This window comes from Pelodiscus sinensis, chromosome 2, assembly GCF_052426305.1.
Source record: "Pelodiscus sinensis isolate ZL-2025 chromosome 2, ASM5242630v1, whole genome shotgun sequence".
Taxonomy (NCBI): Eukaryota; Metazoa; Chordata; order Testudines; family Trionychidae; genus Pelodiscus; species Pelodiscus sinensis.
Window position 1 is genome coordinate 152,591,968 of NC_143053.1, and position 26,702 is coordinate 152,618,669.

Sequence of the window (26,702 nt, forward strand, 5' to 3'; positions counted from 1 at the left end):
AGCCCTTAGGATGTACGGTTGGTGTATTGTGGGAGAAGAGGAAGAAAAGCATCCATTACAGCATGTCCCTGGAGAGGGATTGTTCATTGGGGAAGGAGAGGATTTGAGCCCAGGATTTGGAGTTTTAGTCCTTTAGCCCTGCCTACCATTGAGCATGGCCCTTCTGCTTGATCAGTGATTTTCAGATAGTTATGTATAAGATGTGTGCTGGGTATCAAAAGTAAAGGAGCATTTCATAACTTTAGTAGATTTTTCATGCAAATATATGTAACTCAACAATATTAAATTAAATATTCATTTGATATCTCTCCTCCCTTAGCATGCAAGAAGTATTGTGCACAAATGAAATTACATAATGTGTGCTATTCATTTTACACTGCTTTGTCAGCAGTGTATGTCCTGTAACAATGTTAAGCTTGGATGAATCCTGTTTTATAAATCTGATTTATTTCTTGGAAGGAAAAGGAAGAAAACATCCTTTTTTGTGAACTCTCTAATTTATCCATCCTCATCAGGAACATGGTAGACTACAGGAGTAATCTGTCAGCCTTTAAATATTTCTAACAGTTTTGAGTTGACTAAGAAAATGTTGAGTTTCTTTAATCTTTGATTTTTACTACAAGGCATACTTGCTCTTTGGGTAAAGATCCTCCACCTAGTGTTCAAGTAAATAAAAGCCTATTGTACACTAATGAAACATCGTAATTGATGCTTTAAGTCTTAGATCTAGAAACTCAAAGCTACACTTCCCACAGTAACTATAATACAATATAAGTAAGTAATGATTAATAGGGCACAGTTACTGTTCTGGAAGCTTAACTTTAAATCTCATCCCCCAATCACACAATACATGTCTCAAACAGCACATTACAGATGACCATTTCTGTTTCATTTTAAGAAAAACAGATTACACATTCAAAATAAGTGCATTGAGTTTATTTCCATGAGAGAGGCTCCACAACGAAGAAAAACAAGAGATCACAAAAGCTAAATACTGTAACAAATAGGGCTGGTTTAGATTTTATTTTGGCATTAGTTTTGTATCGTCGCTTCAAATGTTTTGAGAGGCACGGAAGAGAACCAGTGTGCACTTTGCTCAATGGCCAGCATATCCCTATTATATCAGTGACAAATGCCATCATTAATATGACAGTAGCTTTCTCAATGAGAATACTTATGTTTACATATATCATTAAGATCTGGCAGACATACATTATTACATGATTTACATAGCTAACCATTATTAGTAGGAACGAATAGCAGGTGGAACTGTTGCGCAGTCTTCTTCATTTAAAGTTTTGTCAATTACAGGTCTGTATTTTAAAGTAACCTAAAGATACAAAAGACAGTATTAACTAAAGCAAACAAGAGCAAGAAATCACAAATTATGTCATAGAAAATACTGGCAACTACTGCTCCATCACAATATTCAGAATTAGAAAATTGACAAAAAAAAACTTGCAAAAAGCAACATTAAGTCAAAAGCATCTCAAATGGGAAAAAAAAAACCACCAGATCTAAGTAAGATTTATTTCTAAGTTCCTTCTTGCTTCCCTACCAGTAACATCTTGAAGCATTTGAAGGCACAGTCTGTATTCAAGGGAATAAAATGCCTCATGTCACTCAACAAATAACCCTTCTGGCACTTAAGGAGGTTAATCACCTGGAAGGGGAGGTGATCCTGAGTACTTCGTATTAGAGCTGTACTGTAGATCACCTTGCAGGGGGAGTGTGCATATAGGGAGGGGGTTGTAAGAGCAGAGATTTTTAAAGCTGTAAATTATTTATACTAAGCATCACCACACACATCTGTGTAATAAGAATTATGAACTAGCCTGTTGTAAGATGAAAAACTATTCCTGTTCCCAGCCAAGTACAAAATCAATTTTCTACAAAGCAATTCAGGAATGGCTCTCATCTTGCACATTTAGTTCTTATACTCCTAAATTATACTACTGTACAGTAGACTTCCGCTAATCTGGCACCTTTGGGACCCAGGTGGTGCTGTATTACCGGATATGTCCGAGTGCCTGGAGGTACTATAAAGGAGCATACTCCCAACCCAATCCCCCTTCTCTCACCTCCCCTCCCCTCTACCAGAGCCAAACTCCTCCCCTCCCTGCTGTAACCCAGTCTCTCTTCTGCCCCAACCTTATGTCTGGGTTCCAAGGCAGCTCCCTATGCTCAGCAGCCAACTGCTAACAAGTGCAGGCTGGACGCTGTGTGCACTGGGGACTGTGAGCGGAATGGCGCATGATGGGAGTGTGCATGCGGTTTATAGTGGCCCGGCCATGAGAGCGGCTGACTGAAGCACTTCCGCGTTCCAGTTACTGCCCGACTATTGGGAGTACCAGACAACTGGACACCAGACTATTGGAGTTTTACTGTATTTAACTAAATGAGGTACTTCATAAAGAAATTTCAACTAACTTCCATTACATTAATGCAATTTCCACTTGAAAAACAGGATGGGACAAAAGCCCCCCCAACCCCAGAATCAACATACCTTCCCAGTCTTGGCATCCATAAAAGAAAGGGTGTGTTTTCTCCAATGCTCTTCAAAGGGTCTTTTCTGTTGCCCTTGTATTGGCTTGGAAAAGTCATATTCATCTACCCTTACCTAAGCAGTAAAAAGAAAGTATTATGCAGTAGATCACAAACTGCATTTTCCAAATGAATTTAACTACCAACAAGATTAGGTCACTTCTAATTATACTGCTGTAATACCAGCTTAAGTTTTGTTCTACATTTTATGTTAATTCCTGTTTTTATTTCAAAATTAGTGCAGAATTTCAGCAAGTTAAGTAGGATTGTAACTGTGTGGAAATTCTAGAGTGCATTATCTTCATATAATGCGTACACTGTTTTCAATCTTTTTATTGCTATCCAGTGACCATATCATAGCTATTCTTTTTATCAATATTTTAAAAGTAAGATTCAATGGGACTGATTAGAAGCTGTGTTTATTGCATCAATACCCAGCTGATTCTGGTTACTGAGATACTGATCAATGGGTGTGAAAGGGTCATTTAGATTTACTTAAACCATTGAGGCCACAAATCAGTTTACAAGCTTGAAGTCAATATCAGGAACACTTTTTCAAGCATCTTAAATCAATTTTAGAGTTTTAGGAATAAGCAATGCAAACTGAAACCTCACCCTTCTCCCACCCTCAAGTATATGTGATTTAAAACCAAGATATGTTTGCCAAGAAAAGTTGTCCCATATGTATGAAAACCCTATTTATGAAACATGTTTAAAGTACACAAGCACCTTGTAGTCCTCTCTGGCATGAGCACCACGAGATTCTTTGCGAGCCTCAGCACCATAAATAGTTTGCATAGCACAAATCATCAAATTTTGCAGTTCCAAGGTCTCCACTAAGTCAGTATTCCACACCATACCTAGCAAGACATTACACTACATTGAAGTATGTTTAGCAACAAGTGTAAGTACTTCTCATCAATCTCTTTTGTTTGCTGGTACTGTACTTAGAAGACAGTACTGTAGTCACAACACATGTTTTCCTACGCAAAAAGTGCATCTCCATCATAGCATGCAGACATCTCTCGCCAGTCTTGCATCTTTCATAAGCTGACAATCAATTTTCCCTCTTTTCCATCCATGTGCAGAATAAACTGTGTGCGCACTGAGGCATGTGCAAGTGTGCGCCCCTAGCAGAAAGAGAAAACCAAGCTTTCTGCTGATCACTGGCTGTTGCTGGAATCTCTCCTAAGCAGCCACACAAGTGCACGGTTTACAGGCAACATGTCTGATAATACTGATTAACTGTGCAAAAGTAGCATATTTTGGTTTTGAGGCATGTGCCTGCCACTACTAGAGACAATTGTGAAATCAAACTTAATTATCTGAGTCAAAAATAATTATTAAAGACTAAATGTGCCCAAAATGAGATTGAATCTTGCATGTAATGCATCAAAACACAATTTTGTCCTCATACTCAAGCAGCGTTTGTTTCAGCTTACAAAACTTGGCTCCAAATTTAAATGAGGTCACTTAAAAAAAAATCTTTGGAGCTAGCTGGGCAAAAAAGTTTTTCCAGCAGAATTTTACTGGTATCCAGTGGATACAGGCTACGTTTTTAAGAAACTGTATAATCCAATTGCAGGGATCACCAATACGCTGATATCATGTCATTCATCCATAAGATCTTAAATTGTATGACAGGCTTTTCCTCAACTTGGTGTCTAACAATCACTACAGCCTGTAACACAGCCTCTTTTAGAATGTTCAGTTCAAAGCCCATCTCTACAAGTAGCTACAAAAAGAAAAGTTGCGGAAAGGAAAAAAATAATTTACCGATTATTTAAGAAACTCTTGAGTTGTATCCTATTTTTAAAGGAAAAGGTGTACACCCTCCTTAGAGAGCTTAGTAAAGCTGGATTTGTGTATCTTTTTTCCCCAAATAAACATATACCAGAACATTGTTAAGAATAGATTAACCTTTACACATTATACTATTTTCAGGATTTGTTTATAATAAATTAAGACTAATATCCTTCTGCATATTTGAGGTGAACACACACAAGTTTTCTGGGAAGGAATAATATTTTCCTTATATTGAAAAGTGTTAGGTTTTTTTCTAGTTTGTGTAAGTTAACTAACATTTACACGTCTGATTTTTTCTAATCTACATTTGCATTCTATAAAACATTCAAACAGAACCTCTTTAAAATGTTTCCATGCAAATTCACAAATGTCAAGACAACTGCAACAATAGTTTTGAAACTGCAGCTCAAGTCAGTTGATTTTTATATTAACTCTTCATTGTAACTGAAAATACCTTTGAAATGTAGAGATTTACACACAGTGCGCCCCCACACTGAGTAAACACACGTACACCCACAGGTAACAAAATGAACACACAAGCTACTGTAGAATTGTACCTCTGTCAAATGTCTTCAGGTCATCCAAATCACGATAAATGTGGCCAAGTTTCTCACAGCCTTCCTGTAGTACAGAACCTGTTCGGAACACTGCAGCATGGCTTTGCATTGTCTACAAGACACCAAAATGTTTTAAAAAATAGTATACTTCCAAAACCTGTAAGAAGTTTCAAGGAAGGCATTAGAATGTCTTTTGTAATCTCAGTTTCTACAGAATTAAGCTTTCTTTTATAATTTCCCGTCATTGTGGTTGCAAACCCATTCTGTATGTGAAATAATGCAACGATTCCATTCTGAATAGGAAATCTGAAAAAGTTCTAAGGGCCAAACAATCCCCCACATATTTATGCAGGGATCATCGAATTGAGGACATAAATGCGTGGTTGCGCAGGTGGTGTCGCAGAGAGGGATTTGGTTTCTTCGATCATGGGACTCTGTTCCGGGCACAAGGATTGCTAGGAAGAGATGGGATCCATCTAACCAAGAGAGGAAGGAGCATCTTCACGGGCAGGCTTACAATCCTAGTGACGAAGGCTTTAAACTAGGTTCGTCGGGGGACGGTGACCAAAACCCTGAGGGGAGTGGGAAAGTCGGATACCGGGAAGAAATGCAGAGAGGAACTAGCAAGAAAGGAGGACCCCTGTTGCAAATGGAGAAGATAGGGTGATCAACTGGTTACCTGAGGTTTTTGTACACTAATGTGAGAAGTCTGGGCAACAAACAGGAGGAACTGGCCCAGTCCAAGAAATATGATTTAATTGGGATAACAGAGACTTGGTGGAATGACTCGCATGACTGGAGCACTGTCATGGAAGGGTATAGACTGTTCAGGAAGAACAGGCAGGGAAGAAAAGGAGGGAGGAGTTGCACTATATGTAAGAGAGCACTACGATTGCTCTGAACTCCAGTATAAAGAGGGAAAAAAAACCTGTTGAGAGTCGATGGGTTAAGTTTAAAGGCACAAACAACAGCAGTGATGTTGTGGTTGGTGTCTGCTACAGGCCACAGAATCAGGTAGATGAAGCTTTCTTTGGACAGCCAAGAGAAGCTTCTAGATCGCAGGCCCTGGTTCTCGTGGGGGACTTTAATCACCCTGACATCTGTTGGGAAACCAATATGGCAGTACACAGGCAATCCAGGAAGTTTTTGGACAATGTTGGGGATAACTTCTTGACAAGTGCTGAAGGATACAACAGGGGCCGTGCGCAGCTTGACCTTCTGCTCACAAACAGGGAGGAACTAATAGGGGAAGTGTGGAGGTGGGTGACAACCTGGGAAGCAGTGATCATGAGATGGTAGATTTCAGGATCCTGACCAAAGGAAGAAAAGAGTAGTAAAATATACACCTTGGACTTCAAAAAAGCAGACTGACTCCCTCAGAGATCTGATGGGCAGAATCCCCTGGAATGCTAACATGAAGGGGAAAGGAGTCCAGGACAGCTGGCAGTATTTTAAAGAAGCCTTATTGAAGGCACAGAAAGAAACCATCCTGACGCATAGCAAGAGAGGCAAACATGGTAGGAGACCGGATTGGCTTACGGGGGAAATCCTTGGTGAACTTAAGCACAAAAAGGAAGCTTACAAAAAATGGAAACTTGGACAAATGACCAGAGAGGGGTTTAAATGTATAGCTCGAGGATGCCGGGGGTTATCAGGAAGGCGACAATGGAATTACGACTGGCTAAGGATGTGAAGGATAACAAGAAAGGTTTCTACAGGCATGTTAACAAGAAGGTGGTGATCAGAGAGGGTGTGCAGCCCCTACTAGATGAAAGAGGTAACCTAGTGAAAGATGACGTGGGGAAAGCTGAAGTACTCAATGCTTTCTTTGCTTCCGTATTCACGGACAAGGTGGGCTCCCAGACTACTACGCTAAGTGACGCAAGATAGGATGAAGATGGACAGCCCTTGGTAGGTAAAGAACAGGTTAGGAACTATTTAAAAAAGCTAAACGTACACAAATCCATGGGTCTGGACTTAATGCATCCGAGAGTACTGAGGGAGTTGGCAAATGTCATTGAGGAGCCTTTGGCCATTATCTTTGAAAAGTCGTGGAGATCAGGAGAAATCCCGTATGATTGGAAAAGGGCAAATGTAGTGCCCATCTTCAGAAAGGGGAAGAAGGACGATCCAGGAAACTATAGCCCGGTCAGTCTTACCTCGGTTCCTGGAAAAATCATGGAAGGGATCCTTAAGGAATCCATTTTGAGGCACTTAAAAGAGAGGAAAGTGAATAGGAATAGTCAGCATGGATTCACAAAGGGCAAGTCGTGCCTGACTCATCTGATTAGGTTCTATGATGAGGTAACTGGCTCTGTGGGCCTGGGAAAGTCAGTGGATGTGATATACCTTGATTTTAGCAAGGCTTTTGATATGGTCTCCCACAATATTCTTGCCAGCAAGTTAAGGGAATGTGGTTTGGATAAATAGACGGTAAGATGGATAGAAAGATGGCTAGAAGGCCAGGCCCAGCGGGTAGTGATCAAGGGCTCGATGTCAGGATGGCGGTCGGTTTCTAGCGGAGTGCCCCAAGGTTCGGTTCTAGGACCGGTTTTGTTCAATATCTTTATTAATGACCTGGATGAGGGGATAGATTGCACCCTCAGCAAGTTTGCGGATGACACTAAGCTAGGGGGAGAGGTAGATATGCTTGAGGGCAGAGATAGGGTCCAGAGTGACTTAGACAAATTGGAGGATTGGGCCACAAGAAATCTCATGAGGTTCAACAAGGACAAGGGCAGAGTCCTGCACTTGGGACGGAAGAATCCCAAGCATAGTTACAAGCTGGGGACCAACCAGTTAAGTAGTAGTTCTACAGAAAAGGACCCGGGGGTTACAGTGGATGAGAAGCTGGATATGAGGCAACAGTGTGCCCTTGTAGCCAAGAAGGCTAATGGCATATTAGGTTGCATTAAGAGGAGCATTGCCAGCAGATCCAGAGATGTCATTATTCCCCTTTATTCGGCTCTGGTGAGGCCACATCTGGAGTAGTGTGTCCAGTTCTGGGCCCCCCACTACAAAAAGGATGTGGACACACTGGAGAGGGTCCAGCGGAGGGCAACCAAAATGATTAGGGGGCTGGAGCATATGACTTATGAGGAGAGGCTGAGGGAGTTGGGTCTGTTTAGTCTGCAGAAGCGAAGAGTGAGGGGGGATTTGATAGCCTTCAACTTCCTGAAGGGAGGTTCCAAAGAGGATGGAGAGAGGCTGTTCTCAGTAGTGACAGATGGCAGAACAAGGAGCAATGGTTTCAAGTCGAGGTGGAAGAGGTCCAGGTTGGATATTAGGAAAAACTATTTCATTAGGAGGGTAGTGAAGCACTGGAATTGGTTACCTAGGGAAGTAGTGGAGTCTCCCTCCCTAGAGGTGTTTAAGTCTCAGCTTGACAAAGCCCTGGCTGGGTTGATTTAGTTGGGATTGGTCCTGCCTAGAGCAGGGGGCTGGACTTGATGACCTTCTGAGGTCTCTTCCAGCTCTATGATTCTATGAGTAGGGCCTGGACCAGTAGGAAAGTAGAGCCACGCAGCACCACTCTACTCCCAGCTCTGCTCCAAACCTTTCCGAAGCCTCTGCCCCCAACTGAAGTCTGGCTCCAGACCTGGCCCTCAGCCCCCTTATCCATGTCTGCATTTTCCCCTGGTCTCATGTCTCTATTCTCAGTTCTGGGAAGAAAAGGGAGGGGGGCACAAGCCCGAAAAGCTTGGGGGACTACTGTCCTAAAATGTAAAAGCTACCAGGATTCCACAATGTAATAGGGAAGACTATAAAGGAGTTTAACTAGGAAGAGCAGAACTGAATGACAGAAAACTCCCAATTATTCTAAGATTGTGGGTAGGGTTTGGGTAAAGTACCAACACTTTATACACAAAACTGGATCCCTGAACAGCATATACTGATTCTAGGTGCAAAAGTCACCTGTTTTGCTATAACCCCTGACTGGAATCAAATAAAGCTTGATGCATTTGCAATCTCCAATTATTAATTTGTGATGTTCAGAATTTTCAAGAGGTCCTGACTAAATCAATGAAAGTTTCTGAATCACAGTGAACTCAACTTACAAAAAGAACTGTTGTATTTCGAGTATAAGTCAATTCTGTGCTGAGTGAGGTTCAGAAGCACTTTAAAATGACTCATTGAAGTTATGATTGTAGCCTAAATTATTTCTAAAAGGGCTTAAACTCACTTGGCCCACATTTTTGCTTGTAACTGGATACCCTCTCTCTACAAGTTCAACATGGAATGATCTCTAGGCTGTTAGTTAAGGTGGATTAAAGTTCTTGGAAGTTTAGCTTCATGTTGTGTTCAGCATCAATTCTCTAGATCTTGCTATAATTAATAAGAAAATTAAATGAAGGCATTGCATGAAATTAAAGGGGGTATTCAACACAGGTAAGAAGGATTTTTTTTTTTTAATACAACATATAATTATATTGTGGAACTCACTATTAGAGCACATTGTAATAGTGAGCAAAATTCCGAAAGGGAAAGGACATATGTATGGATAACAAGAATATCCACTTATAAAAACATTTGGAAGAGATTAAATCTTACGCTTCAGGTTTTAATCCAATCTTTAGTAGAGATCATGGCAAGGCCTAATGTAGGTAGAAATTACATCACATGTTTACTGCAAGGTTCTTGTATCTTCCTCTAAATGATAAAATATGGTTGGAAGTGAATACAGGACTAAATGGACCACAAGTCACATCTAGTATCAGCTCCCGTGTTCCTAAAACTGTTGAAGTGGCTGTCTTACTACATTTCACTTCATGCATGAAGTGTAGTTATAGCCATGTTAGCCTCAGGATACTTGAGAGATGAGGTTGGCAATGCAATATTTTTCTTGGTCTAATCAAAGATATTACCTCATTCACCTTGTTTATATTTCACTTTTACAGCTAGGTGTTTCCTTCAGGAAGTAATCTTGGCTACCAATCAGATCCATATATAATGATTTGCAAACTAATCACTTAAGTCTTGTCTAAACACTTATAAAAACATAGTTATAGATTTGGCTTCTGGAAAACAGATTAAAGGCCACATTTTCACTTGCCGTGCTAGAGACCGATAATCTGGCATATGGTTTAGCAAGCCTAGTTAAAACCCATAAATCAAATGCTGAGGGCAGCTCCAGTCAGCAATGCCCTCAGTCCCAGTCATGAGAAGGGAAGCTGATGGGAACATTTACTCCTGTCGTCTTCCTTCTGTGAAGATGGCACCAAGCACATCTTAAGGTAAGCCAACTCCAGCTATGTATTTTACATAGCTGGAATTGTGTACCTTAACCCAACCCTCCTCTCTAGTCCTTATATATGCACAACATCTCAGAATTTGTGCGCGCTATGATTTATCCGATGCTGAGCTTAAAGCATAGACCAAAGAGCAAGAACAGAGCATTTTCATTGGTGAGTATGAAAATATTTCATTGGGAAAGGTGCATCTGATCAGATCAGACAAAAAGTAGATCAAAAGAGGATGACTGTTTCAAATAGACAGGAATAGAATTCCCTATAATCTGAGCCCTTGGACAGCTGCCCAAGTCAGATTAAAATGCCGCTCAGTTCATTAGTAGAGCGCCCACAGCTCTGATTCTATTGAAGGTGCACATCTGCTCATGCCTCAATGCACATTTTTTTCCCATCTAGGTATAGAGTAAATTGAGGGAACATTGGAGATTTCAAGTGGCATTTCTTTTTCCTAATTTAAAGGACAAGGGTGATCTTTTGGGCAGGTGATTCAAGCAGAAAGATCTTTGTGTAGAAAAAAGGCTGATATTGATAAACTTCAGTTTTCCAAAGCCTGAGCTTCATTTTACTAAATATCAACTTAGCTTTCATAAATATCCACAGTATATCTTAAATATCAACCTCAACTCAAGATATTATGCTCCAGTCACTGGTACTGAGGTCCTTACCTTCTGCATATTAAGTCTCAATTCTGATGTTCTTATGTTTCCATTGGCAAATCGTAGTTTGTCAAGATTTGCAACAGATTCTTCTCCAGCATTTGGTTTAATTGAGGGAACTGATTCTCCTATGAAGGGTAAATATCTTCATTTTTCTTATTCAATTATTTCAATAAGATCAAGATTTAACGATCCTCAGGCTTTCACAATCTTACAAAGCAATAATTATTTTAAGTGTTTTTTCTTCATTTTAATACATCAAAGTAAAAGTCTATCAATAAACAATAGAACCTGGAAAGTGATAAAATACACTTTTATGAAGCAAGACACATGTACTTTTTCTTGTATTATGTGGGATGCTTATATGAAAACATGAGTTCAGGATTCATCAATTCTCTGTGTTTATTCTCCACCGGAACTTGTTAGAAGCATGTTTAGTGGCTAGAGAGAGTATAAAATGAGATCACCCATGTTCCATTCCTGTCTGCCACTAACTTCATGTGACTTCAGTCAAGTTCCAGCCTAACAGTACTATGCTTCAGTTTCCTCACCCGGAAAGTGCAGCTACTACTTACCTGCTTCATGGGGATGGGTATATTCAGTTCATTTATGTTTACAGAGAACTCTGGGATTAAAGGAACCAGAGTGCAATATATTAACTATGCTGTCGAACATACATTTTTGTATGTTTTGCATCACAGGCGGTAAGTCAGGATGCATAATTGAACCAAAACATTTCAGAACAGACTTTCCACACTACCATTAAGTATACAATGTTTTACAGCTTGAAAATGGTTTAAATGTTAGTGTTAATTCTACTGTAATTCTGAAAATATATTTAACTTAAATAAAAGTGTAAATAGAATGTTAAGATAGTTAAGCTCAGAAGTAAGACAACAGTAAAAATTCCAGCCTTTACTCACACTATCCTTGATAACACTTCACACTGTGTCAAAGAAGACCTCATCAATACAGCCGCTCCCCGAGTTACGAACAAGTTATGGACCAACACTTGGTCCGTAACTCGAAGTGTTCGTAACTCGGATCCCATAGAGTTACATAGAGACCGCGCAGTTCGTAAGTGCGGATTGCTGTTCATAACTCGGATCCGCATTTACGACTACTTTGGTCATAAGTGGAGGTGGTCGTAACTCAGGAAGTGGCTGTAACCAAAGAGGAAACCAAGTTTTATCAATACTATGGAAGTATGCTATCCTATGCCAAATATCTATCCATTTACATTCTGTATTAGGTCCCAAGGGGGATCTACAGTTGATAATCCCAGGGTGTAGAACAGGCCTGGGCAAAGTACGGCCCGCGGGCCGCATCCGGCCCACCAAGCTACTGGATCCGGCCCACAGAGACAGGACCTCCTGCTTGCCCCGCGTGCCATGCAGAAAAGTAGTTGCAGGGCTCTGTTTCTGTTTTGAAACTGGAGAGCAGCGGAGCAGTTTTAGGATCTGCCCCGCCCCCAGCACATTCCCATTGGCCGGTTTCTAGCAGAAATCAGCCAATGCAACTTGCATGTTAGAATAACAGGCAGCTAAGAAGAACCATGCCCCCTCTCCTAGGCTCAGACAGTCATGAAGCACATGGCCAGTCAAGCAGGCTGGGAAACATTTTAAGCTCTGTAGGCAGGCAGGCAGGCAGGCTAGTTTGGCAGCTAACAAGTAAGTCTCTTGGCCACAGCCTGCTTCTGGCACCCCAGCCCTTTCCTGCCCCAACTCTCTGCCCCCCCCAACATACCCAAACCCTCTGTCCCCCTCTCACACCCATACCCCCTCCCAGACCTGGCACCCCAATCTCCTACCACCCTAGGTCACATCCCAAACCCCTGCATTCCAGTCTCCTGCCCTAGGTCACAACTGCCTGCTTCATCCCAATTCCCTCCCAGACTCCAGTCTCCCTCCTGCACCCCAGTCCCTTACCCAAAGCTCCCTTTTGCACCCAACCTCCATTCCAAAACCCATGTCTCCATGAATATCATGGAAGAGTGCAATCCTTGACCACTTTTCAAAATCTTGGAGTGGCCCCCTGTGACGGCACGTTGGGGGTTCCCCGTCTCCTGCACCCCGAAATGGCACAAACAGACAGTACCAGCCAGTGGAATTGAGGGTGGTTTATTGCTCCTCCAGCACAGCGCAGCACAGATGTAATCTGGTTACAGGAACTGGGCTAGGAGGCCTCAGGCCCCCTTAAGATGGGGGAGACTGGGCCCCTAAACTCCAGCTCCTCTCCCTAGGCTGTCTCATCCATCCTCCCAGACAGCCAACTAACCCACTTCCAGCCCTGCCCCCCAGCCAGGGCCGCATTCACCTTCCTTTGTTCCTCTCCATGGGGGGTGTCTGGCCACTGGTTCAACCAGTTTGTCCTTACCTCTGCCTAGTGAGGTTTTCCCTGCTGGGTCTTGCTCCAGACAACAGAGGTCACCACAGCCCAGCAAGTACCCCCACTACGTCACACCCCCCATCAAAAGTTATTGGCCACCGCTGCTGTAGAAGTTAATGTAGGCTACAGGACACACACAAGCATATTTGGGCACAAACTGATCTGTAGCACTTAAATGATGTGTGTAGACTCAAACTCATACTGAGGGAACAAGAGTGGTACAGCCCAACTGAAGTGGTAAATAAGGATGGAGTGTCACATCTACTCCATATACAGAGAAAATGCAGTGATTATCGTTGTTGACAAGAAAGATGTGGGGAAAAGATCTCAAGCCTATACCTAGTAGACAGACTCACAGTTCTCAGAGAAATATGTATATTTGTACTGAAGAATTATCAATGGGGAGGATGAGTGGCAAGAGTTAAGGTCAGCGCTGGTCATGGGAACAGGAATCTCTGATTTAATTTAGATATAAGAGATCTGTTTTTTGGTTGAAAATGTAAAGTGTTCTATTATGATTTAAGTTATCTCAACCTTAATGCTTAGAGTTTCATGACTATATATTGTTCCCAATTTCAGAAAGGCATAGGAAGTGAGCCTATCATACAATATTTAAATCCCGTTTCTTCTCCCTGGCTAATATTAATAAAGCCTCTCTAATAAAAGAGTTAATCCAACTAAGATTCCTAGTTTGAGAGTACATTCCTTCTATATCTTGGCCCACATACCTAGTGGGACAGGGCTGAAGAGAGGTAAGTGGATGTTGTTTTAGATACAGATTTTATTTATACATGTAAACTAACCAGAAATGAGGGGCATTATGCTAACCTTTTTAAATAAACTAAAATAAAGTGTTCTTCTGATCCATAAAAATCAGAAGTTATTAAAATCAAAACCCACGGTAACCGTTTTAGAATGAGCTCATGTTTTTATATAAAAGTAGAACAACAGAAGTTACAGTGGAAAGATCTAAGTATTAAGTCATTCTGTAAACTGCTTTCTAAAGTATCAGATATGTTGCCATCTGACATGCACCTAAAGGAATTAATTTTATGTTAAAATTTTAAAATGTAACATGTTATACGTGCAAGGCTGCAGCAAATGTCATCATCTCAGACTTGTTTCAAGTAAGAACAAATAGTATAAGGTGAGTTTGCACTGTATCTTCCATCTTAAAATGTAGTACACTCCAAGACCTTGTTTCTTAAAACTCATGATAGCATCAGTAGTATTAAATTGTTCTGGTATGGAAGAAAATCCTCTCAATCACATCGTCCAATTGCTTTGTCAGAATTATATTGCCCTACAATTAGATACAATATAGGGACGTATGAGACTAGCCGACTATCCGATAAGCAGAAGTTTGTGTGACGAGTCACTTCCCACCCCCCCCACTTTGCTGCCTCTATCAGAGAGAGACAGCAATGGGGGGGAAGAGGGGGAGGGAGGAGAGAAGCCGGAGCTGGTGTGGGGGAGATCCGGCTTAAAAGCCAGTTCCCCCCAGCACCATCTCTGCGGAGGGCAGGGTAGGTAGAGTCACAGCAGGGAATGGCATGAGTGGGGACTGAAGCAGTCTCTGCTCACGCTGCTTCTGCTGCAATTCTGCTATTGAAATGTACAAGAGCCCCATTTCTAAAGGAAGCCCTGAATTCCCTGCACGGCTTCCACTTTTGAACTGTAGCAAGAGTTCAGAAGGACTCTTGCTACAGTTCAAAGGCGGAGGCGCTCTTGTAGAGCAATTGAATAGTTGATGGAAATCCCATCAACAATTTGATTAGTTTATTCATCTAAATTTAACATCCCTAATGCAGTATGGTGAATTCTTGACGTTAGTAACACTGCACATTATGTACAGCAACAATAGAAAATTGCAATAGCTTTATATTTTCAATAGTCTAGCTATTAACCCTATAATTACTTGCTAAGATGTAAAGATATAAAGTAATAGAATGCCTTTTAGAGGATGGGAATTGATAACAATTTGTTCTGACAATATTTAAGGAGTTAAGCTTGAACAGTCTTACCAGGCTTGCATAATTCTGCAATAGTAAGGGCACAAGCACGACCAAAGACCACCAAGTCCAAGAGAGAGTTTGCTCCAAGTCGATTAGCACCATGAACAGATGCAGAAGCTGCTTCACCACAAGCATACAAGCCTGGAACAACTTGATCTTTGCCATTCACATGTGTAATTACCTGTAATTTCAAAAGAAATTCACTCAACATGTTTGCAAAACCATCTGTAAAATAAGGATCACTAGCAGATGAGGCCCGTTTTTGTCTGGGCAAAATCTTATTGCCTAAATTAACATAGGAAAGTTCAAGAAATTAAATATACGTAATAGAAAATTTTATTCATGTACTTGCAAGAGGTAAAAGAGTTTTGAAATCCTGCAAAATTCAACTTCAAAGATTCATTTTATTGATTTACCATATATAGTAAATTTGAAATCAGAAACCTGTAAAGCTTTCATTACTCTTTCTGTAATTAATTTGAATTATTTTGTCATTTGCAACAGTAAAACTTTTCTTTGCACTAAAATTACAGTAGAATAGGTGACTCAATGTTAATTTTGTTAGCAAATATTTTGATGAACTCCACTCATAATAGCCAGGACTTTTTTCTGATGGAAAACAAAATAATTATTTAAATCTTTCACTCAGCATATTCTGGTGTAAAAAGTAGTGCATTCAGCAAATTTAAGTGGCAGGATTTTATGAAAAATTTGGTATCTGTAGGAAAGCATGAAGTATGACTATTTGGCACTAATAAATCCAGAAACTCACTCTTCAAAATATGTAACAGATTTGTAGTACAGCATCAAAGTTTCATTGTATTTGAATATCAGTTATTTATCTTGAAAGCACAAAGTCAGTTCAAATAGTAAGCAACCAATTTAAAGGTGGGAAAGGGAACACCATGAAAATAATTTATTAACTGAAAAATTGCATAAAAGAATGTGATATTAATTATCAGGGCTTGACAAACGGGGCGAAATCTACTAGCCAGCTCCGTGCTGCGGATGCGCAAGACACGCATTGTGCATGCGCACGCCGCTGGTGAACGGGGTGACCGGATGAAATCTACTCACCATGGGCGAGTAGAAACAGTGATTTGTCGAGCCTTGTTAATTATGATGTTTTACCGGCATCAATGTGAGACAAAGCAGCATGGCTCACCAAAATATTTTTGTAGTAAAATTCAGAGCAGAGTGGGAAGAAAATTGGACTCTATAATGCCAGACCATGTTGACAAGGCAGAATTTTATATTTATTTTAAAAACTGATCTAAATAAACTAATCCAAGAAATCAGACTGGTAAATTCTCAGATTCGCTCAGCCTGACACAGGGACTGGTTGCCATTAAAATTGGTATTTACACAGCAGTGAACTTAAGTTACCAATTTTAGTGCAGAGAATGCAGTAATGGAGCTAATAATCCATATCACCTAAACCTTTAATGATTTATAGTTCAAGCCCATCTATACAGCCATTTTTAACTATACAGTATTACCCTCGTCTGAATGAACTTTCACATGGACAGTTTAAAGAACGCCTGTATACTTAATGCATATTGAAAAGACTACATTTCATATTTTGCATATTGTCTCTGGAGTTCCATCCCTATGCAAACATCCCAAGAATGCTGTGACAACTTGTTTACAAGACAAACAAAGTTATAACTTTTTCAAGTTATCTTAATATTATATCATTTAACATACTTGTACATATAAATTTAGTAGCAAGCTCACTTCAGACTAATTTTATAAGGAACCCAATATTTCATTTCTACTAGAGAAAACAAGATTTCACGATACTGATCTATGATAGTTACCTGCCCTTTGTAGTTAGTAGGAATACCTCCCATATTGTAATGCACAGTAGGAAGAACAGGAATAGGTTCTTTTGTGACATCCACACCAGCAAATATCATAGCTGTTTCTGAAATTCCAGGGAGGCACATTGCTAGCTGTTGTGGTGGTAAATGGTGCAACTGCAAATATACATGATCTTTCTCAGGGCCACAACCCCTAATGTGAAAGGAAATAGGAGTGAAAGGTTGGAATACTGCTCTCCACAGAATTTCCCCTATATAAAAGCACTCATTTCTAAAGTATCTTGACCATATTATCTAGACACTATATATAAAGACTTCAATTTTATCCAGTCATCTGCATGGTAACATGAACCACAAAAAACACCAGAAAAACAGAATTTAAGTCATTTTATTTCTGCTTTGAATAATCATTTGGGAGTTCAAAACAGATATTCACAACCAAATGTGTGTGTGTGTGTGTGCGCGCGCACGCGCTTACAGATGCATCCTATTTAGAAAACTGATGCATCTGGAAGCACAGAAGAGCATCAATAACTGACCTCCTTCCCCAACCTTAGTACACGTAAAATGTTCCCCATTCTACTGTCTTTCCTACCATAATTATGAAATTCCTGTATTTTAAATGAATTTCTAAAACAACTTTAATATGAAGTCTCCTAGTGTCCTGCAAAGATGTTGATGTTACAGCAATTTACAATTTGTAGATTACAGTTATCAGACCATTTAGAAATTATCTAGTGAATCATCAGGTGAATGTTAAGAACATCTGTGGTATCTTTTGACTTCAGAAAAATATCAAACAGGTATGGGCCAGATTTTCAAGAGCACAGCAGCTCTTGCTGTCTCCAATGAGAGCTGATGCGTTCTGAGTGTTTTTGAAAATCTGGCTTAAAGCTTTAATTTTACTAAAACAAAAAAGACTAGAGAACTTTTCTGATTACCCTTTTAAAAGGGATCAAGATTTTTGCCTAAAATATATGTAAAATCTTCAGCCTTCTACCAGTTTAACATGGCTGCTCGAGATGATCAAAAATCTTCCATGAACTATTGCAACTCCCTATCTGCTTTTACCAAATACAAAAACTTATGTCACTGAAAAATTAAACAAACCTTCCTTCGCGGATTTCAATCGTCATAGAACGAGACACAACATCTCTGGAAGCAAGGTCCTTTGCAACAGGCGCATATCTCTCCATAAATCTTTCACCTTCACTGTTAATAAGAATACCTCCTTCACCACGACAACCTTCTGTAATAAGACAGCCAGCACCATAGATGCCTGCAAAGCAAGAAGCAGCAATGTTATGAAATACTTACAAGATAATTTTGTAATCAAGTTATTGTAAAAACAAAAGTATTTAATTTAAAAGATACGGAGGATTCCATAAGACAAAAGTGACACAGATCTCTTGGCAAAAGGTCCCCTGTTCTTTGCAAACTGCTCTCACTTCAGACCGACAAAAATATCTTATAGGATGTTTATCTATAAAACAGTAAAATGTAAGGGTACGTCTAGACTACATGGCTCCGTCGACAAAACCATGTAAACTAGTTTACCCGGCATAGTCAATGAAGCAGGGATTTAAGTAATCCTCCCTTCATTAAAATAAAAATGGCCACTGCGCTGTGCCAACGATCAGGTGATCTGGCACAGCGCAGCAGCGTTTCACGAGGCATACTAGAGCAGTCAACAAAGGCTTCCCTTGTCGACCATGCCGCATCTAGACTACCGCGCTGTGCCGGATGAGCTGATCGTCAGCACAGCATGGTGGCCATTTTTATTTTAATGAAGCTGGGATTATTTCAATCCCCACTTCATTGACTATGCTGGGTAAACTAGTTTACATGGCTCCGTCCACAGAGGCATGTAGTCTAGATGTACCCTAAGGTATCTACAGAAATGTTTGACTTGTTAAGACTCAATACTTGTGAGATGTATACAAAAGTAATATTTACTGAAAATGTATTTATTCTGAAAGTATGCTTTATGGACTTGGAGTAAAAATTAGTCATGGGGTATTGTGTCTTAGTGATGACCTGTTCAAGCAAGGTAAATACAGGGCTGACATAGCCCAGAGAAGAATGCTTATGTGTTTGAAAGGCTGAAGGTGTCAGAAACCTGACACCCAGCACAATAAAAGACAGTCCCTTTTCCCAGAAGCGGGGAATAATAAAGTCACTCACAGTACTGGCTACCACGAGAACTGTTACACCTCTGAATATTATAAAGTTAATATTTTAAATTGCTTTCTATTATATTCCACCCTTGGACTGATTTTATGACAGTCTGCAATTCCACATCATTGCTGCTCTACTCCTTACAGCTAAAAGGAAGGAGGAGGAGTGCAACAGATATGCTTCTGTGGCTCCCTGGATCACCCAGGGAGTAAAGACTTAGCTCAGTATTATCTTCTCTTCCCTCAAATTTAGCAAGACCCTCTTCATTCCTCTGGGTGATCCTGGGAAGTGACAGTGTTGACTGATTTACAAAATTTAAAGGAATACTGGTTTTGGTAATTCAAAAGCTTAATTAACATTCTTTGACCAAAAAAAATCTTAATGTTATACATGTGTATATATATTATATGTACCACCACACAATGAAATAGTCAGAAAATTGTAGTTATAACACCTTTGACAGTTAAGAAATTCAAAGTTCAAGTAACCATATCTCATTCACTTTTCAATGTGGACCATTAGCCTTCATTACCCCTACGTTAAATACAGGTTCTTTACTACAAATAACAAGGATAATCCGAAAGACACACTGTACTTCACTTTAACACCAACACCTAGTTTCTTAGCTTCCATAAACATTTTTATAATTACAATATAAGAAGCAGTCCAACAGATTTCCACCTACCCTAAAAATGAACAATTGCTGGAAGACGTCATGATATTTCAATACATCTTCCCCTTCCCACTCTCACTACAATTCAGATATCTAGCCAATTTACTTGGTAATTATGTCCCCACACCTTCTGAAATCACACAAACTGCACAACAATAAACTTATGACAGGCCTGGCAGGATGCAATTTAAACTGATAGTTGTCCATAAAGGTGGGCTTCTCCTAATAGAAATTAATGGAAAATAAATAGATGACAGTCTCAAACACATCCTCCCTCTCACATAGCACCCACAGGAATTCATGTTGTAGGCCCTGCAATCATATAGGCAATTTTTACAGTCCTGATGTTATGATTCCACTTGCTAACTGCTAGGAGCACAGAGGCTGCTTTCAGACAGAATCCACTAAGCAGCTGGGTTGGACTTCCCTATGGCTGTGGGTTAGTCATCATGGCCCTCACCAACTGCTTCTGCTCTCTCTGCCATCACCAGAGTTTTCTCCATACCTTGCACCTGCAAGGATCCAGTCAGTGTTTTCTCTAAGCTGCCTGGCAGCAGAGCTTCACAGGTGATTAATTAGTCAGTCAGCTCCATGCAAGGAGCCCTGGGAAGCTGTGCCACCACACAGCTTAGAGCAGCAGTTTCCAACCTTTTTAAGCCCAAGATCACTTTTTGAATGTAAATGCAACCCAGGATATAGCTCAAACCCAAATACCCTTGCTCTTCCTCCTTCATGCCTCTCCTCTCCGAGGTCCTGCCCCTGCTCACTCCATCCTCCCTCCCTTTCACCAGGTAGGGGCAGATGGGTTTGGGCACAGGCTCTGGTCTTGGACTAAGGGATTTGGAGCGTCAGGGGCTTTGAGCGGAGCCTTGACCACAGAGTTGGGGGTGCAGGAAAGGGTTCAGGTTACAGAATGTGTAAGAGTTTGAGTCCAGGGGGCTCAGGACTAGGACAGGAGTTTAGGGTGCAGAAGGGGGTTCATACCTCTTGTGGCTCCTGGGTGGTGGTGCAGTGGGGCTAAGGTAGGCTCACCCCTGCCCTGCCCCACTCTCAAAAGCAGCTAGCAAACTCCCTACAGTCCAAGCCCTATTGTGCCCCCCATCCGTTCTGTGGGGATAGAATACATGGTGGGAAGGGGCACCCTGACATCAGTGCCCCTCCTCTGCACTACAAGCAGGAGGCTCTGGGTGGGAGGGCGGAGGGGAGAGCTCCAAGGGCAGAGGGCAGGAGCAGCATGGCAGTGGGGGGAGTGCAGCTCAAGTGCTGTGCTTGATAGCCTCTTAGCCAGCCAGTCACGATCACCTGTCAGAGGCTCTAAGATCTATCAGTAGAGCTCAATCTACTGGTTGGTGACCATGGGCTTAGAGGGAACACTGGTCAAAGCCTGCTCACTCACTGGAGGGCACTGGGACTGTCAAAGGAAGAACCTTTCAGCAGCTGTGTGGCCTTCTCTACAACTGGGGGTTCATCACTCTCCTTAACATCCCTGGCCAAGGATCTCTCTTCCCCAGACCAGGACCAGAGTCTCCTACAACTTCTGTCTGGGTGCGTCTAACCCCTTGGCCATGGAGAGAGCCCCCTGCAGCCCTGCTCTAATCCCAAAATTCCCTTTAATTTCCCACAACTGTGAAAATAATGTATATTAATACTTAAAACTTCCTCCAGAATACTTGATGAATGAAATGGATGTAACATGGAAAATACAAAGGCAAACGTGCAGGGGCCTGAACTATGAAAACCCTGACTTCAGTTATTAGGATGTCTTTAAAGTTCAAAAATACAGTATTGATTAATTTGTTTCTTAATTCTGGGAAGCATTAGTGTCAAGAAATCAGTTGATAATTCCTAAAGAAATAAGATTAAAGTGTACAATCTAAAATTTAAAACATGAAAGGAAGAATTCATTTGTTATTTTAAAGAAAGACTCAAATGGAGGCAATAAATTACAATTCTGAAAGGTGAATATAAATTGATGTATAAAATTATTACTAGGGGGCTGCGCCCCATGCTCACCAATCCCCCTTCTTGTGGGGGTTAGGCAAACCCAACTCTCCCCACAGCCACCGGGGAGGTTGGGCTGTGGCTCCGCCAACCCAGGCCCCTTCTCCCTTCCCTCTGATGGTCCAGGCCCCTGCCCCCCGCGAGCCTGGACCCCTTTTCCATCCCTCTCCCCTCCCCCCCCCCCCCGCCAAGCTAGCCTGGGCCCTTTCTCCCTCCCCCCACTCCCCAGCCAGCCCAGGCCCCTTCTCTCCCCCATGCCTCCCCCCCACCTCGCCTCTCCCAGCTGCGGTGTGTGCCAGGCTCAGGTCTAACCCTGGTGGCCAGGGAGGCACAGGTAGTGCTGTGCACACACAGTGCTTTGGGGCACTGCAGCCAGCTGAAGTGGGAAAAGCAGCAGCGTGAGGGCCACTGTCCCGACCTCTTCCCCATGAAGTCCTGCCTGTGCTGCTCACTGCCCTATCCCTACCCACAGAGCCCAGGGTTGCCATCCACCCACCGAGAGCAGAAGGGAAAGAGCCTACAGGCCAGTGTGATGGCTCCCCGGATGGCTCGGGTGCTTTGTCAGCTGCGGCAAGTGCAGCTGCTGGAGAGGGGGTCAGTCTCCATGGGGGTAGATGGATTCCAGGAAGTCGGGCACCACGCTCCAGCTCCCCAAGAGCCTGGTGGCAGAGGAGCCTTACTCTTAGTACTTGTCACCAGGCTGCTGTCCCAAGCACTGCACAAACACTCCCACCCCGGTCTATCACAGCTGCAATGTGGGGTCTGCCAGCCACTGTGCCATGTTTCTTGACACTGAAAAACCTATGGGGTGGGATAGAGGAAGGTGAGTAGGTGCTTGGTTTAAAGAAACAATTGCAAGTGGTGAGAGGAAGCAGCGAGGTCAAGCTTCAGCTGGGGGGAAGGAGGAGGCAGGATGCAGAGTGACGTGATAACATCACCCTGTTGTCCCGCAGGAAAAAACTTTACTATATAGAGAGAGATTTGTTACAGTATTTGAAGCCCAAAATTAACGGAATGCAAGTACCAAAAGTACGTAAGTACATTTCTATGCAATTGTAAAAGTTTCTCCCACTTTACTTCATAAGACTCCTGAATTGAGGGATCTATATTTCTCCTACCACAATTGCAGATATCAAAAACATCTAAACAATTTCAATGAATGGAAATTCTTTGCTCCATTTAGTTGCTTACAATGTTAACTTTTGCATGAGAATCTGTAGCCTGAAAAGAGGTGGTAAGGGTAAGTGGTAAAGCTTTTAAGCTGTTTAACACACCACAGATCTTAATAATGTAAAACTGTGAGGCTTAATATTTCAGAGATGTTCTTTCTGAATATTTTAAGTTCCTGGAAAACAAAGGTTGCCTTCCTAGACTTGTAATCAAGTGGTTCTCAACCAGGGACAAACATACCCTAGGGGAGAACATAGGGACCTTCCTGGGTACTGTACATCAACTCATCTAAATTTTTCTCTAGATTTAACAATCATCTACACAAAAAGCACTATCAAAGATAGAACTAACTAAAATTTCATACAATTATCTATTCATACTTCTCTATATACTGAAAAGTACAATATTTATATTCCAATAGCTTTATATGGTAAAAGTCAGAAAGTATACAATTTGAGTAATAGTGTGCAGTGACACTTATATTTTTACATCTGATTTTGTAAACTAATTGTTTTCAAGTGAAATGTAACGTGGGTGTATGCACACCAAATCAGACTCCTGAAAGGGATACAGTAGTCTGGAAAGGTTGAGAGCCAATGCTATATTGTACCTGTAGGATGGAACTGTACAAATTCTAGGTCCTGGCAAGGAAGGCCAGCTCGTGTGACCAGAGCTGTGCCATCACCTGTGCTGGTATGAGCAGATGTGCAACTGAAGAAGGTGCGGCCATATCCACTAGAGAAAACATTTCAAAAATTAAAATTTGTCTGCAATAGTTTCCTTAAGAAATCAGTAGAGAAGCAGTCAGATATCATTAGGATATTCAGCTTATTCACTGCACTTTGTGCAATGCAGATTTATAATTCAACTAAAGCAGAGGATAATTTCAACACAGCATTCAGTCAGCCACTGTAATCATGTATCACACAATTAAGATATTCACACATTTAAATTGAATCAACGGTGAACAAAACTGATAGATTATCTGCTATGTAACTTGACCACAGAGAGCATCATCTAGCGCAGGGTTTCCCAAACTATGGGTCGCCTTTACATTTCAAAAGGGTCCCCAGGTGGCTCTTAAGGAACCATTCACACATTTTTTGAATTGCCCTGTGCCACCAAATCTTCCTGAATTGTCAAAATGGGTGCCCATCTGGAAAAGGTTGGGAACTGCTGATCTAGCTCAATTAGTATCTGAGAAATAACTTGAGACCAGCAGGTGGCAGAGCAATAGCACTACCCTTTCTTCACAATTTCTAACCAGAGTTCTTTTCATAAACTGTCAATAGAATCCACTGGACACGGGTGGAGGGAATCGGGGTACAGGAAAGGATGCAGAAATTTGAGTTGTGAGCTAGGGCAGGAGGGGACTGATCTGGGGCAGGGGACTGGGGCGCCAGATCTGGGAGGTAATATGGATATAGGAGGGGGGCAGAGGGTTGGGGAAGGGAGGGATTGGGGTGCCAGAGGTAGGCTCTGTCAGGAGACTTACCAGCCAGCAGCAGTTCCCGAATCATCCTCCCTGCCTGCTCCGCCCCTGCACAGGCCGCAGCCATGTGCTCTGGAGCACCTTGTGCTTCATGGCTGCCCACTATTTAAATGGGCAGCTCCCATTGGCCAGTTTCTGGCTAGAAACCAGTCAATGGCATTGTGCTGGGGGTAGAAGCAACTCCTGAAGCTTCTCCCCTCCCCTCCGGACTCACAGTTTTTAAAGAAAAACTGCCCCACAGCTGCATTTCTGAGCGGTTTGTGTGGGTGAGGCGAGGCAAGCAGGAAGCCTGCCTGGCACTCCTCGCAGCGTTCATGGGCCGGAGCCAGTGGCTTGGCGAAACGGATCCAGCCCATGGGCCATATTCTGCCCAGGCCTGCAGTAGGCCCTACATATATGTTTTCCTGCCATAGCCAGTTTACATCTAGCATTTTAAGTAAAAGAAGAAAGTACAATGTAACTAAAATATTTAAAGATTATCCTTCACTTCACAGACTACATTAACTGCCTCCACAGACTCTAGCTTCATAACTTAAAGCCTTTTAAATTACTCAACCTTAAAATTCAAACTTCAATCAATGCAGTATATTAAAGCATGGAACTAAAACTAATTAGAGTAATTAAATTGCATGTATTCTGTTTTTTTACCCAAAAGATAAAAAGTGATTTAACTAGAGCAGGGTTTCCCAACCTATGGGTCGGGACCCAAATATGGGTCGCCATTACATTTCAAAAGGATCGCCAAGTGTCTCCCCCAGGTAGTTCTGCCCTCCCTACTCACCCCGTTTTTGAATTGCCTTGGGTCACCAAGTCTTCCTGAATTGTCAAAATGGGTCCCCATCTAGAAAAGGTTGGGAACCACTGAACTACAGGCAGTATTATTCTCATTTAACAGATAGGGAAATGAAGAAATATGAAGTAATACGTATTGTGCTAGGTCACAGTGTTCCAATAGCATAATTTGAACTCGAACCCTTGCCTACAACCGTATTTTTCTCCTCTAGCTTCTAGATTATGCTACCTCACATTATAAAACATTTTTCCATTACATTACCCAGTGGCAATAACAGTGTTCTTTGCTCTTAAACGATGTATCGATCCATCTTCTATGCAAAGTGCAATGACCCCACAACATTCACCATTTTCCATCAGGAGATCCAAGGCAAAATACTCAACAAAGTAGCTGGTATCATATCGTAGAGACTAGAAAAGAAAACATTTGTAACAGTTAAGGAATGTGCAAAAGTTAAAGCCACCCCACTTTTTCAATGTCTCATTAAAGGGCTTAGTTAACATAAGAATAAAATCAGACTCCGTTTTCATGGAAACTATTTTCCAGATAAGCCTGTATGCAGAAAGTCTGCGGCTCTTTTAGGATGATTGTATTCTAGAATATAAAAAACTTTTAGATTGAAGAGGTCACATTTAATTACCAAACCATTTAAAGGAATACAGTCTCACATCAAACTTGTCTGAAAATGTTTAACCTATCAACATGAAGTTAGGTGAGAAAAAAAAATACATTTTTCATTCTACTTTGTGTGTTTGACAATACCTAGTATATGGTGAATCTCTCTTTTTAGGTGATCTGTTTCTATCCCATACACTACTAGCATGTTATCCCTCAATTTACCAAGGGGAAACTTCACTTTACACTTCAAGCACTATAAGGGGGTGTTAATGGTGTGTGTTTTAATGGGACTGAGGAATGGACTGGCTTTTGAGATTTTGCATTTCAAATGCCACTTTGAGGATACAGAGTGCCAGCAATAAGTGGATCCCTGGCGCTCCCTTCATTTCTGAAAGAACCAGATAGCAAATTGAAGCAGGTTTCTGATCTCTCTTCACCTTCCCTCACCCACCCCCATACTATTTCTCTGTATTATGGTTCCACATACAGACTTCATTCAAGATTGAGAGGAACAATTAGCTAAGGCTCAGTAAACAATGCATGAAGTACATGGGCTGTTAAATTAGGTCTAGAAGCCATTTACTAGTTCTTAATGGTATGCTGGGTATTTGTTCTTTTTTATGGCCTTGCACAGCAGCGTGGTGGTAGCATTTTTTCATTGTCAGAATCACGCTTACTGTAACTGCCCATTTTTCTTGCTGTGATCGTGGAGGCTAGTTTTACTTGATACTTCCTTGTT

General features: G+C 41.5%; 1 protein-coding gene across 1 annotated transcript; it reads right to left on the minus strand.

Moving 5' to 3' along the window:
* Positions 1-921: 921 nt before the first annotated feature.
* LOC149525355 (succinate dehydrogenase [ubiquinone] flavoprotein subunit, mitochondrial-like) lies at positions 922-25,772 on the minus strand. The gene is made up of 10 exons (XM_089776484.1): positions 25,607-25,772; positions 23,671-23,795; positions 18,149-18,317; positions 17,036-17,231; positions 15,225-15,396; positions 10,822-10,940; positions 4,908-5,019; positions 3,274-3,404; positions 2,507-2,620; positions 922-1,330 (listed from the first exon to the last, which is right to left on the minus strand). The coding sequence occupies exons 1-10, from the start codon at positions 25,699-25,701 to the stop codon at positions 1,244-1,246; spliced, it is 1,320 nt and encodes a 439-aa protein (XP_089632610.1). The 5' UTR covers positions 25,702-25,772; the 3' UTR covers positions 922-1,243.
* Between the last annotated feature and the right edge of the window lie 930 nt (positions 25,773-26,702).